Source organism: Rana temporaria, chromosome 6, assembly GCF_905171775.1.
Source record: "Rana temporaria chromosome 6, aRanTem1.1, whole genome shotgun sequence".
NCBI lineage: Eukaryota > Metazoa > Chordata > Amphibia > Anura > Ranidae > Rana > Rana temporaria.
This window is the reverse complement of record NC_053494.1, coordinates 107,039,804-107,055,391: the sequence shown is the minus strand read 5'-3', so window position 1 is coordinate 107,055,391 and position 15,588 is coordinate 107,039,804. Positions and strand designations below refer to the sequence as shown.

General features: G+C 42.1%; 1 protein-coding gene across 1 annotated transcript in view; it reads right to left on the bottom strand.

Annotated features, from left to right (window-relative positions):
* Window positions 1–9,205: 9,205 nt before the first annotated feature.
* Window positions 9,206–15,588, bottom strand: part of SLC40A1 (solute carrier family 40 member 1) — a 96,755-nt gene continuing 90,372 nt past the window's right edge. Inside the window, exon 8 of the mRNA XM_040357131.1 lies at window positions 9,206–9,843. Within this exon, the coding sequence (XP_040213065.1) occupies window positions 9,527–9,843 (317 nt within the window). The 3' untranslated portion in view covers window positions 9,206–9,526. The remainder of the gene's footprint in view (window positions 9,844–15,588) is intronic.

Below are 15,588 nucleotides of genomic sequence, written 5' to 3'. Positions count from 1 at the left end.
ATCTTATATTTGGGCAGCACAGTGGTGTAGTGAGTAGCACTCTCAACCTAGCAGTAAAAATCCTGACCACGACACTACCTGCCTGGAGTTTGCATGTTTTTTCCCTGTGCCTGCGTGGGTTTTCTCCGGGTACTCTGGTTTCTGTCTAAAAAATTGGCCCTAGTATATAAATGTGAGTTAGGGACCTTAGATGTAAGCTCCTTGAGGGTAGGGACTGATGTGAATGTACATTATATATGTAAAGTGCTAAGTAAACTGACAGCGCTATACAGTGCCTTGCGAAAGTGTTCGGCCCCTTAGAACTTTGCGACCTTTTGCCACATTTCAGGCTTCAAACATAAAGATATAAAACTGTAATTTTTTTTGAAGAATCAACAACAAGTGGGACACAATCATGAAGTGGATCTAAATTTATTGGATATTTCAAACTTTTTTAACAAATAAAAAACTGGGCGTGCAAAATTTTTCAGCCCCCTTAAGTTAATACTTTGTAGCGCCACCTTTTGCTGCGATTACAGCTGTAAGTCGCTTGGGGTATGTCTCTATCAGTTTTGCACATCGGGAGACTGAAATTTTTTGCCCATTCCTCCTTGCAAAACAGCTCGAGCTCAGTGAGGTTGGATGGAGAGCGTTTGTGAACAGCAGTTTTCAGTTCTTTCCACAGATTCTCGATTGGATTCAGGTCTGGACGTTGACTTGGCCATTCTAACACCTGGATATGTTTATTTGTGAACCATTCCATTGTAGATTCTGCTTTATGTTTTGGATCATTGTCTTGTTGGAAGACAAATCTCCATCCCATTCTCAGGTCTTTTGCAGACTCCATCAGGTTTTCTTCCAGAATGGTCCTGTATTTGGCTCCATCCATCTTCCCATCAATTTTAACCATCTTTCCTGTCCCTGCTGAAGAAAAGCAGGCCCAAACCATGATGCTGCCACCACCATGTTTGACAGTGGGGATGGTGTGTTCAGGGTGATGAGCTGTGTTGCTTTTACGTTTTACAGTTTTATATCTTTTTGTTTGAAGCCTGAAATGTGGCAAAAGGTCGTAAAGTTCAAGGGGGCCGAATACTTTCGCAAAGGCACTGTATAAGTACCTAAATAATAATAATAATCACATGCCTGCTGAATGCTCAGTTCTCGGTCTTCAGTCACCGGCTCTTTGCTCTGCCCCTCCAGCACTCACTGCAGCACCAGGCTGTGGAGGGGCAGCGCAGCGATGCGAGGCTGAGACAACTGTTAGTCTGGCATCTGGGTGGATCCTGACATTAATGTTGGGATACATCTAGCGAATGGAGTGTCTCTGTGATGTTAGCTGACAGCGGGTTGTTGGATGATTCTGGGTCACAGGAGTGTACAAGAAAGTGCACTCCTGCGACCCACAGGGTAGGTATGGCCAAACACGCTTTGAGCATAATTCTCTTTTAATTAACAAATTATCACCTCCATGTCCTCTTCAGTCTTTCATCACCTGCCATGGCAAGTTGGATCTTGTACAATAGTGTTTTTTTCTGAAAATGTTAAAATATTTGTTAAGGGTCCTGTGATTTCTAGTTATGCACTTGTGTATTAGGCAACTAGATATTAGAATGTTAACATTAAATACAGAAATCCTGTAGAAAGGGGAAAACATCCTCCAACAGTGTTGCATACATCTATCTCTGATAGAAAAATGTTATTCCGAAAATCTCAGTTTCTCTTGTGGGTGATACCAAGATGGATAGAGCTGCCACTGCTAACATATATAGAGTTGGGGATGGGGGTACCCTTCAATCAGCTTTTGTTATGGCCATCTGGCAGTTTTCTTTTAATGAACCTATCATGGGAACAATTCTGCATGGATGCTATCATAATACTGGCAGGTGTAAAATTGTAAAAAAATTGCAGGCTTATTTCGGATAACTATTGATTAACACTTGTTGGAACATTTCTGGTCTTTAACCAAAAGCAACTAGCTAGAAAGCAATTATTTCAGAGAGTTTCAATACTCATATGATTAGCTCATATCACCACAACAGTCCAGGCCACAAGGAAAATATTGATGGAGAGGGAAGGAGTGTAATCTACATAAAGACCCGTGACCTGACATAATGCTACTCAGGAGGACTGAAAAACAACGTCACTGCATAAACATTTTCTGTGTATCATTTAAAGCCTAACAAAAACATATTTTTGGTCTAAAGTGGACAGTCAGAAAGAAATAAAACCACTAGGCAAAAAGTTATGAAAATACATAAGTAAAATTTATATTTACTATTTCATGCAGGCGTTTAAAAAAAAAAAATGTCCTCTCTATAGCACTCTCCTCCTGGCAGCCATTTAAAAAAAAGTCAGAGCATTCAATCTACCCTTACTACTTGGAGTTCTAACCCCCTTGACCATGTGAAACTAGACATCATCTGAGTAAGCAAAACAAAGTGTCTTCTCAGCACTGGGGTGACATTAGCTGACTGATGGGGAGAAATTGAGGGAGAAGAGAAACATTGGAATACTAGTCAGTACTGGTGTGCCAAATTGTATTTGCTTTGGAAGAATAAATCACCTCTAACATTGGGTGTCCTACGTGTGGATGTTGTTGCATTATGTAATGCTATTAGAATCGGTTTTTACATTTTAGAATAGGGTGCCTTGTGACTGTCCATAATTTTAAAGGGTGCCTTGGCTGAAAAAAGGTTGGGAAACACTGTTATAGAGTATACATGAGATTTCCCAAGAAGGCTCTTGGTGAAGTAGCCTTCCCAGGATACATTTGTTAGGCCCCTGCTACATCTCTAGAAAGCAAAAAGTACAATGTATTTAAATGTAATTAACAGTTAAATACTTTTTTTTTTTTTTTACTATAAAAACTAAGGTGATTTGCATGCAATATTGTTTTTTTTCTATTGGTGGGGAAATGTTATAATATATAATAAATATACTTACCTTTCCCCTGGCTTCCCTACTGCAGGGGATGATATCACATTTTTCCAACATCATCCCAGGAATTGCTGAGTAGCTCAATTCTTGTGAAAGTCAGGGGTAAGGTAAGTTTATAGCCACACTCCATAGACATGTTTTACTTTTTTAACATATTTGAAAAGTCACACATTAGATCTTTATTCATACAATGCCTACAGATAAAGACAACATACAGTACTTGATCAAATGACACAGTGATATCATGTAACAGTTGGTGTCTTAGCATATGGGGGTTGATTTAACAACAGCAAAGGGAATTTGCCCCAAAGCTTAATGACTTCCATCATCCAATCCTTTGCAAGTAAAAATGCTCTTTTTCTTGCACATGATTGGGTATTTTTTGCAGGGTGAAACTTTGCCACATTCACTAAGCACTGTGGCAAATCCCCTTTGCAAAGAGAACAGCCTAGTTGCCTCTAGTAAATCCTTACATATCTGCATGCATGAAGGAGACTGTACTAAATATGCCAGAAAAAAAGCCTTTGCTGTTTAAAAAGAATTTTCGAGCAAGACCGGAGTTTGCCTTTGAACATACAGTATTAGCTAGATTCAGGTAGAGTTAGGTCGGCGTATCAGTAGATACGCCGACCTAACTCTAAATTTGCGCCAACCTAAGTTTAAGTGTATTCTCAAACAGAGATACACTTAAACCTTGCGCCGTCCTATCTTAGGGTGCAATATTTAGGCTGGCCGCTAGGTGGCGCTTCCATTGCGGTCGGCGTAGAATATGTAAATCACTAGATACGCCTATTCACGAACGTACGCCCGGCCGACGCAGTACAGATACGCCGTTTACGTAACGCTTTATCAGGCCTAAAGTTATTCCAACAAATAGTTTGAATAGTAATGTTAAAGTATGGCCGCCATTCCCGCTTAGAAATTCGAAAATTTTACGTAGTTTGCGTAAGTCGTCTGTGAATAGGGATTTACGTCATTTACGTCCACGTCAAAATCAATAGGCCCGTGCCACACTGGGAAATGTAGGCGGACGGTGCATGCGCTGTTCCAAAAAAACGTCAATCACGTCAGGTCAAGCCCCATTAACATAAAACACGCCCCCTTAGCCAAATTTAAATTAGGCGCGCTTGCGCCCGCCGCATTTACGCTACGCCACCGTAACTTAGCAGGCAAGTACTTTGTGAATCATGTACTTGCCTCGCTAACTTACGGCGGCATAGTGTAAACACGCTAAGCTACGCCGCCGCAAAGTTAGGACACCCTACATGAATCTAGCTATATATGTTTACCTTAAATATGATGTGGACTGTGCAATGTTCACCCAAGAAAAGGTTAAAAAAAAAGGAAGACCGACCTTGAGGGTTGTGTTCTGAGTTCAACCCCATTGAAATGTTTTGCGGAAATTTAAAAGGAGCAGTTCATGAAAGGAAAGACACAATCCACTGTATGCCATTACATCTACTGAAATTTTTGTTGAATGAATGATTTGAATGAATGAATGAACGCAACCTTTCCTTATCTTTTTATTCAAGCTACCTTCTTTATCTTTTGGCAATGTTTGAATGGAGATCTAATGTTCAAAATGTGTTAAATAAAATATAACAGACCCCACCTTACATCTCTAGATGGGAAGCTGACCTGGGAGTCAGCCTATCGGACCGACAAAAATAGCATATTACTAAATTTACTTATGAGGCATCCATCTCCAATGCCATACAAGAAACTAGCTTTAAAATGTCGACCCATTGGTTCAAGGTTCCTTTGTCTCTTCACAGGAGCTTTTCTCAAATCTCCCCCAAATGTTGGAAATGCTTAACTCAAGACGGTACTTACCTCCATATTTTTGGGACCTGCTCGGTTTTACAACCATTTTGGATACAGGTCCACAAACTAATCTTCAAATTAACTAATGTGCAACTAGAGGATGACCCTGTGGCATACCTGCTTCACCTGGATCCCATGTCATCCAAAAGATGTAAACATTCTCTCACTATTCATCTGCTTAATGGAGTCAAGGCCTGTATTCTTTTTATCTGGAAGCAGACAATACCACCCTGTATGGGGGTTTGGCTTTGACAAATTCTGGAAACCTGCACAGTGGTAGATATTCTGGCCTCTTCTAATCACAAAGAACAATTCTGTGAAAACTGGTTTTATTGGTTTGGCTATACCTTCTCTGCAAATTACCCTACTGATTAAGCTTCTCACTCTCTATTTACCAAGACATTGGGGACCCACCCAGGAGGGCACTACATCAAGAGTACCTAAAGGGAACCTACCCCCCCCTTACAGTTCCTTCTTTTTAATTTTTTTTCGAAAACAGAGGAACTCCACTGCCCCAAGAAGGCATGGGGCTGACTCTGCTCTTTTAGGCAGATTGAAGGCTATCCCTCACTATGTGGTTTCTCTTAGGATACTCAGTGGACCACCGCCCCCCCCCCCCCCACACACATATTTGACTTGATAATTTGTTTTATGTGCTGTGGGGATACCATCAATCCACGGGGGGTATTCTGCCCTAATACTAGTTCTTCCACGTTTTCTCTTCATGTCTATGCATACATACGTTGGCCCGGATTCACAAAGGAGTTACGACGGTGTATCTCCAGATACGCCATCGTAACTCTGAGTGCGGGCCGTCGCAACTCGGCGCCTGATTCATAGAATCAGATACGCCTCACAGTTGCCTAGATACGAGCGGCGTAAGTCTCCTACGCCGTCGTATCTTAGGGTGCATATTTACGCTGGCCGCTAGGTAGCGCTTCCGTATATTTCCGTGTTGAATATGCTAATTAGCTAGATACTTACTTTATCACATGACTGTTTATTTAATCATTTTTACTGGTTAAAGTAATAAAGAGGTAGAGGGTCCACATGTAGTACAGTATATTGGGCATACCTCTCATTTTTACCACAGGGTGCACCAGTTGTAACTGCAGAAGCAGAAATTACAGTTGGCGAAAACCTCATATCTGGAGATGTAGCTGTATAGGCAGCTGAAGGTATATGTGCATGTCAACCTTTCCTATAATAATCAAGCTTCGTCTCTCTATTGGTCACTGAGGCCACCCACTGTATTAAAAGAAACTAGAATAGGGAAGCTTGGAAGGGGGAAGGAGCAAAGCCAAGAGAAAACGTATAAAGCATCTATTAGAATTTGCACTGTAATTTTGTTTGTTAGTCATCTGATGTCATATAATGGTTTGGTCACTTTGTGCATCTTGAGTGCATATTTTGGCATAATTGTATTTTATATGCTTGTTAACCTATTTATTATATTATAGATTCTTCCTCTAGTGGCTGTATATAAGATAATGGAAGTGATCACCTTTGCTGCATGAAGTTCAACCAGACACTGTGTCCTGCAGACCTATAATCCCACATCATCAATGCACTTCTCCCGGAAACCACTTGTTACAGTCAAGTATCAGCTCTTGGTGCATGTAATCCTGGGGTGCGCTTAACAACTTCACAAGAAATTACACCACACTCCAAGTATTCTGTTAATTAAGTTTATTTATGGTGGCTGCTATCACCTTTCCAGGATCTTAAATATTTACCACTTGTAGCCAGCAGGTGTTGCTCTATCCTGGAAATGTCTTCCTCGCAGCTGCTGTACTTACAATCTGAAGATCTGAATGACACAGAGGAAGGACACACTCCTCCTCCATTGCAAGCAATGATCTTATTAAGACATTCTGCTACAAATCATGAAGGTTTTGGTGGGATTTCATATTACATAGCCCAGTATACTTTTCAAAAATAATGTCATAGATACTTCCTGTACCAACTATTTATACAAATAATTTTAAACATTATATAAAATATACATTTATAAATGTGTAAACCTTAACATGCAGTAAGTATCCAAAACCATGATAGTTTCCCTTTAATATGCTGGCTGAGTTCACACAAATTAAACTTGCATAACATCATTTATTTTAGGGTTAGCAATACAATGTTATAAAACAAATATGCATTACACATGACAGTAAGGTCCATAACAGATGAACCAAAGCACAAAAAAAGGAGAAATCAGAAATAAAGTAAATGTTCAGGCTGTACATAGTGGGATGATTCCCATTTGCTGGTGTCCTTGATGGTTGCAATGTTCCTTTGAGATCAAATATTGCTAACTTAGGGAACCAGCTAACAGACCAAAACATATAATAAAAACAAAAGTACGGACATGGGTTCTATTATCTGAAAGCATGGAACCTTTAGATTTGCATTTAAAGGGAATGCTTCATCAGGAATACAGTATTTCAAAAAGTAACAACTGATATTTGGGAACCAATAAAGGACTAGTGAAGGAGGTAATGAAGAAAACTGTATTGATTCTTATACAATAAAATGCTGGTGCTCTTAAATAATCCAAAGCATACCTTTACATTCCATTTGGTGTTTTACTTTTTTCTTTTAAAAAGCGTTTCTGTAAGTTTTAGCTGTTGCTGAATATTTTGACAAAACCAGTAAATTCCAATAGAAAAAATTATCAAAAATTCTAAATGTCTTTTTAACACCATCACAGTGTCTCTAATGCTCTAATGAAAGGTTTTATAATGAAATCCTCTCATTCAACATATATATATAACATATACCACATATATTTTATAGCTACTAAAGAAAACACTATTGTTGGATATGAAGCATGGCTACTCACTAGCTTACTGGGGCTTTAACTACATGGGTGATTTTGATTGCATGATTTCACCATCATAAGTTGACCATAGATTTAACAATAATTGATCAATTATAAATTCATTCATTTCCAACTATTGTTTTTAATTAAGAGACTGATATGGTTAAAATGGAGTAGATTTGTCTTCAAGAGGACCATTCCTTTCTCTTTTTAAAGACAACAGTCTATTAATGCTTAACTCACCTACTTAGGACTTGTGTAAATTAGACTTCTTGGGGCAGATCCACAGAGATCTGAACCGGCGCAGCATATGGGAGATACGCTACGCCGCTGTAACTTACTTGTTTAAACTTTGAATCCACAAAGAATTTGCACCGTAAGTTACGGTGGCGTAGTCTATCTCTCGCGGTGTAAGGGCGCCTAATTCAAATCGGCGAGTAGGGGGCGTGTTTCATTTAAATGAAGCACGTCCCCGCGCCGAATGAACTGTGCATGCGCCGTCCCTAAATTTCCCGCCGTGCATTGCGCTAAATGACGTCGCAAGGATGTCATATTTTTTAACATAGACGTGAATTACGTCCATCCCGATTCACGGACGACTTACGCAAAAAAAACCCCTTCAAAATAAACGCGGGAACGACGTAAGAGAATGCGACGGCCGCGCGTACGTTCATGGATCGTCGGAAATAGCTAATTTTCATACTCGACACGGAAAACGACGAGAACTCCACCCAGTGGACGCCGAAGTATTGCATCTAAGATCCGAAGGTGCACGAAGCCATACGCCTGTTGGATCAAACCCAGATGCCGTCGTATCTTGGTTTGAGGATTCAAACCAAAGATACGACGTGGGAAATTTGAAAGTACGCCGGCGTATCAGTAGATACGCCGGCGTTCTCTCTTCGTGGATCTGCCCCCTTATGTCTAAGGCCCCATACACACGATAGAATCCATCCACTGAAAAATCCCAGCGAATGGGTTTCAGCGGATAGATCCTATGGTGTGTACACTCCAGCGGATCTGTTTCCGCGGATATTTATCCCCTGGGATGGATTTCCAGCGGATGAATATTTGATGACATGCTATCAAATCTATCCGCTGGAATCCATCCCAACGGATGGATAAGCTGTTCTGTACAGACTCACCGGATCCATCCGTCCGAAGGGATCCCCCGCATGCGTCGTAATGATTCGACGCATGCGTGGAATTCCTTATATGACAGCGTCGCGCATGTCGCCGCGTCATAATCGCGGCGACGGCGCGACACGTCATCGCCAGAGGATTTCGGCGCGGATTTCCATACGATGGTGAGTACACTCCATCGCATGGAAATCCGCGGAAATCCTCGAGAGGATTTATCCGTGGAAACGGTCCGCTGGATAAATCCTCCCGTGTGTATGGGGCCTAAGAGTGATGTCAGACAAGAGCATTTCATGCAAGAACATTTTTTTTAGGCAACCATCCTGTAAAAAACACACAAAAAAAATGTAGGGTAATGGCAGTGAGAAAAATCTCACTGGACAGGATATAAAGTTAAAATAAATCCAATGACCTCCGAATTCAGTAATTAATTCCAGATGTGACAACTCAACTGCAACACTTGGGCACCTAGTTGCGGCTCATCTTAACAGTGTTTTGATGTCTGCAATCCTTCTGGAAGATTGAGAATATTGTCTCCCTTGCAGTGCTGTGTTAAAGCCCTTTAACTGCTTCCTAACTGAGATGATGTACTGAACACAAACAAAATGCAAATTTTTTACAGGATGATTGTCCTCGCCAACAAGAAAAGCTGTCATGTGACCTTGACACTGTGGGAAATCACTTGTGGATACTGGAGACAAAACATTCCTATGTCTAAAGGCTAATTTATTTCCATAGCCTGCCAGGGATTTCAGTGGCATAAATGCATGGTCAAAAACAACCATGGTAGCTTAGCCCTAAAGAGAAGCACACATACGTAAAGCTCACTCAAACAACAGAGGTATCCCTTTGTTGTTCACCTGAATCAATTTTTGGTTCAGTCTTAGAACAGGATAACACCCATCTTCCTAGATTTTTATAAGCAAATCGAAAATACATCATGTGGCCCATGGCAACGAAGGCCACAGAAATAAGAACAAGTAAACCAAAAGCCTCTGGATTAGGTCCTAAGATCACCATAATAAAATGCAGAAGATCAAGTAGATAATTCATGGAATTCTGGACACCATTGATGACTCCTCTTTCAGATTCAATCACATTCTCTTGAAGGAGCTGAGTTACTGTTAGATCGAATGACCAGAGCCCTGGGAAAAAAAGACATGTTGATTATTTAGTCTATATTTAAGCTACTGTTAAAACAGATTCTGAAATACATCAGGAGAAGGAATCCAAAGCTAAGGTATTTAAATTCCATATTATTCAAATAGAATTCCAGCTAAAGCTTAAAGTGGAAGTACATTTTTTTTTTTTACTTGTACCTACAGGTAAGCCTATAATAACGGGAGTGACATCATCGTGGCTCTGGCCACTCACAGCGCCAGAGCCCGCGAACCCGGAAGAAAGACCAGGGAAAATGTCAGCCGTCTCAGCAGTGTGCGGGTGCTGCTATAGGGCTTCGTTCTAAGGTAAGTATTTTATAATGAGCTAGTATGCGATACATACTATTGCTCATTATGCCTTTGCCTTGCTGTTTTTTTTTTTCCAGGGTTTACAACCGCTTTAACTAGTCTTAAAAATGCTCCCACCTATACTAACTAACCTATGTACAAAAAGATGTATAAACTTATCTGTGTCAGCCAGTGACGGCTCCAGGGGAGAAGAGGGACTGCCGACAATAGCTACATCATAGAAACCTATGGGAGACATCATCTCTCCTGGTTTTCCCAGCCATTGTTGGGCACTCTCCCCATTCCCCTGCAGCTGTCACTGACGGACATTGGAGATCATGTGGTCAGCCCGAAGCAGCCCGAAAATAGATGTGCATATACATTTTTTACAAAGGTTAGTTAATATAGGTGTTTGGAAGGGGAAAGGAGCATTTTTAAGAGTACTTAAAGTGTTTGTTAATGCACACTTTGTTGTCACTGGCAGCCCCTCCAATTTATTTATAAGCAGAGCACACTGGGCCAAATCCATGTACCCTGGCGCATATTTCCGTCGGGGCGTAGCGTATCTCTGATACACTACGCCGCCGTAACTTACTTTTTTTTGTATCCTCAAAGAATGCGCACCGTAAGTTACGGCGGCGTAGTGTAACTTTGGCATCCAATTCAAATGGATGTGATGGGGGCGTGTTTTATGTAAATACGTCTTGACCCGACGTAGATTAAGTTTTTTTTCAACTGCGCATGCGCCGTCCATGGGGGTGTTCCCAGTGCGCATGCTCGAAATTAAACCGGAACAAGCCAATGTTTACGACGGTGACGTCATTCTACGCAAAGCCCTATTCGCGAACGACTTACGCAAACGACTTAACATTTTCAAAATTCAACGCGGGAACGACGGCCATACTTAACATAGGATACGCCTCATATAGCAGGGGTAACTATACGCCGGAAAAAGCCGAACGCAAACGACGTAAAAAAATGCGCCGGCCGGACGTACGTTCGTGGATCGGCGTATCTAGCTAATTTGCATACTCGACGCGGAATTCGACGGAAACGCCACCTAGCGGCCATATATATGCAAATATGCACCTACAATCCGACGGCGTACTAAGACGTACGCCTGTCGGATCGATCCCTCATTCAGTTGTATCTTGTTTTGTGGATACAAAACAAAGATACGACACGGGAACTTTGAAATTACGCGGCGTATCAATGGATACGCCGGCGTAATTCGTTTGTGGATCTGGCCCACTGTATATATCTTTTCTAAAAACAAGCATTCTAAATAGCTATTTAGAGTTGTCTTCAGGCCGGTCACATGACCCGGGGCCGAATTTCAGCTCCGATGTATGACTTCTGCAGGCGGGCCGTGATCTCCCTCTAGCTATTTACAACACTCGTTTTTGGAAAATATATACACAGTGTGCTCTGCCTTAATATATTGGAGGGGCTGCCAGTGACCATTCAATATTTTGGGATATGTACTGATAGCGGTGGGGGGGGGGCAGAGGTGGAGACAGACAGCAAGGAACTGTGTTAAACACTTACTATAAGCCTCTTTCATACTAATGTGTTGCTATAACACATGGTGCATGCATTTAGAGTGGCATCCCAGTGCATAATACAGTAAGTGCCAATAGACCCACCATGCAGCAGCCCACAACCATACATAATGGTGCACTATATTAAACTGAAATGTTCAGGTCTGTTTTTTGTTCCATTGCTGTGCATGGGCCACCCATTCTAAATGAACAGATTGCCCTTATGCCATGCAAATCATTGGATCAGATACTGCATGTTGATGTGATAAAAGCAAAATAAGAGGTGGGTTTGAATGGGCCCTTGCAGAAACAGTCAACATTTTTCTTGATATTTACTAATGTATTCATTGTCACTCTATGTAGATTTAAGGCTGTGCTAGAGAGATGAATCTACATGCATGTAAATTTACTTAATATAGAACTAAACTCGCAAATACTTTGTTTTGAAAAACACTGTCAGTAAAAGGGGATTGCATTTTTTTGTCACAGAAATACAGTTTTACCCTATCTTTGTTCATGCTTTCTTTTCCTGCGCTATACACATCCTGTAGACTCTGCGTGTGAACTTCCTGTGGACACGCACCCTCCAGCAGCAGCTGAACATCACAATTGTACTGTGGTGACTACAGCAGAAATGCCAGCACACTGCGGGTGTACGTGTACCTGAATGTGTTTAGTGTTGGGTAGAGTTGGGAACGGTTAAACCCTGGTCAGTTTATTTTTGGCCGTCCCAATACAGGGATTTCCCTTCAATGCCTGCCCCGTAGATGAAACAGGAAGGTGAGTTAAATCTTAGATACTCGCTACTGGAAAACATGTATCCTCACCTCTAATTCTGATGACAATTCTCGAATTCTGGATTTTTCATCATTTTTTTTTAATCTTATTGATAGGTCACCAGAACAAATAAAGAGGGTGAATCTACTTAGCAGGGATACACACAGCTATATAAACCTAACAGGGGTTCTAATAACCTACAATGTTACCGAAAACTGCAAACAAAAATTTGTTCATAAGACATGCTGTATTAGTTTCACTGGTCCCCAAAAAATGTCAAAAGTGACAGTTATGCTGCGTACACAAGATCGGACATTCCGTCAACAAAACCGTGGATTTTTTTCCGACAGAATGTTGGCTCAAACTTGTCTTGCATATTCCGATCGCCAAGAACGCGGTCACGTACAACACTACGACGAGCTGAGGAAAATTCAATGTGTCAAATTGATGCGTAGGATTTTTGTGCGTCGGAATTGCATACAGATGATTGGAATTTCCGACAAGAACTTTTGTTGTCGTAAAAATTGAGAACCAGCTCTCAAACATTTGTTGTTGGAAATTCCGACAGCAAATGTCCGATGGAGCATACACACGGTCGGATTTTCGGACAACAAGCTCACATTGAACATTTGTTGTCGGAAATTCGTGTCTGATTTGTCTGCCGCAATATCATAGTCCCACTAAGTCGATGATCGCCGCCATTACTAAAAATTAAATAAATAAAAATTCCATAAATACATCCTATTGTTTGGAGACGCTATATCTTTTGTGCAAACCAATCAATATACTTTATACACGTCTTGGGATTTTTTTTTTGAATAGAGGTCGCACCAGAAGTCGGATCAGGATGACCCGACTTGCGGGGCGACTGGTGTTCAGAGAATCTTGAAGGGGAATCCCCGCAAATTAAAAAAAAAATGTGCGTGAGGTCCCCCCCCCCCCCAGGATGATAACAGACCCTTCGGTCTGGTATGGATTTTAAGGGGAACACCTACACCGAAAAAAATGGTGTGGGGGTTCCCCCAAAATCCATACCAGACCCTAATCCGAACATGCCACCCGGCCGGTCAGGAATGGGGGTGGGGACGAGCGAGCGTTGATCCATGTATGGGTAGGCTAGTTGTACAAAATCCGAAACCCTGTTGGGTTTTACCCAATCGATCAGTGCTGCTGGAAACACTGATCAGTGTGTTGTGAAGGAGTGATTGTGTCAATGGGATAATTGGGTAATTTTTTTTAGGTTCAACCCGCTGGTTGAATGAAAAAAAAAAGGATTAAGCTATGGCCAGCTTAAAGTGGTGCTAAACCCCAAAACAAACATGAATTATATTGCAGCGTACCATTTCTTATATGTGGTGGCTGCATTCATTTTCTTTTGTAGGCTTCCTTTTTTTTATTTTCATCTGGTGATCTGCCCAGTAAGTCTATTGTTTTTTAAAAGAACAAGCTCTCCAACCGAATGTATCACTTACATAGAGGAGACAAACCATGTAACACTAGCAGGGGTGCTTACAATGATCAGCTTTTTATTTATGTAAAACCCTTATGCCAAAAGAAAACTGCTTACAAAGTATTAGCTAGATTTTGGCTTCAATTTGTTAGTGTATGTGCTAGCTAATGCATGTAACACTCCCCTCCCCAAGACTGACAATGCTGCTGTCTCCTCTTTGCCTCCTGTGCTAATTCATCCAGAGTGGAGGCACTCTAATACTGGAGGTGTGATACTGGCCAGATCATCAAGTAAAAATAGACTGGTCTAAAATAGACTAGAAAAAAAAACAAAACAAATGTAGCCACCACCTCTAAATGATTGCTTTAATAGAAAGCTCTGATTAGTCAGAAGACATTCGGTGTGGCTTCATTTGACATATTTTGCATATTGTTTATCAGCAATAGGGTGCTGAAAGTGTTAATCTTAACAGTAAATATACACTTATACAAACTTGACAACATGTGACACATAATTGCTGAAGTGAGTCAACAGCGTGAAGAAACAAACAGCCACGACTTACAGAACAACAGGGCTCGAGTCCTGCGGGAACACATGGGAACGGTGTTCCTGCACTTTTTTCACAGCAGGAACGTTGTTCCCGTTAGCAGCCGCATCCTGCAGGACTGTGTGCTGTGGCAGGCAGTGTGGGTGTACGGGAAGGGAAGGCATCCATGCCAACGGGGATCAGTACGCCCAATGTGCCACACATTGGGGGGGGGTCATCCCAGTGTGCCACACATTGGGGGGGGGGGTCATCCCAGTGTGCCCGTCTCCCCCTCCCTTGGTCCTTCTCCTCCTCCAGCAGCCCCTATAACAAGGTCCTGCCTCCCAGAGTTCAGTAATAGGCGGAACAATGCTGGTGTCACCGGTATGTGTTATAGGAATACAGGACCTTGTTATAGGGGCCGCTGGAGAAGGAGGAGGACCTAGGGAGGGGAGGATGGGCACGCTGGGATGACACCCCCCCTCTTCAATGTGTGACATCCGGGGTGGACTGATCCCTGTTGACACTGGTAAGGCTTTATTGATAGGGAGACTGATCAGGCTGCATTGATGGGGACACTGATCAGGCTGCACTGCAGGGGACACTGATCAGGCTGCATTGATGGGGACACTGATCAGACTGCATTGATGAGGACACTGATAAGGCTGCATTGTAGAGGACACTGGTCAGACTGCATTGATGGGGACACTGATCAGGCTGCATTGCTGGGCACTGATCATGCTGCATTAATGGGGACATTGATCAGGCTGCACTGATGGGGACACTGATCAGGCTGCATTGATGGGGACACTGATCCAGCTGTAATTTTGGGGGGCACTGATCAGGCTGCATTGCTGGGGACACTGATCAGGCTGTATTGCTGGGGACACTGATCAGGCTGTATTGCTGGGCACCAGTGAGGCTGCATTGCTGGGCACTGATCATGCTGCATTGATGGGGACACTGATCCAGCTGTAATTTTGGGGACACTGATCAGGCTGTATTGCTGGGGACACTGATCAGGCTGCATTGATGGGGACACTGATCAGGCTGCATTGATGGGGACACTGATCAGGCTGCATTGATGGGGACGCTGATCAGGCTGCATTGCTGGACACTGGTGAGGCTGTATTGCTGGGCACTGATCA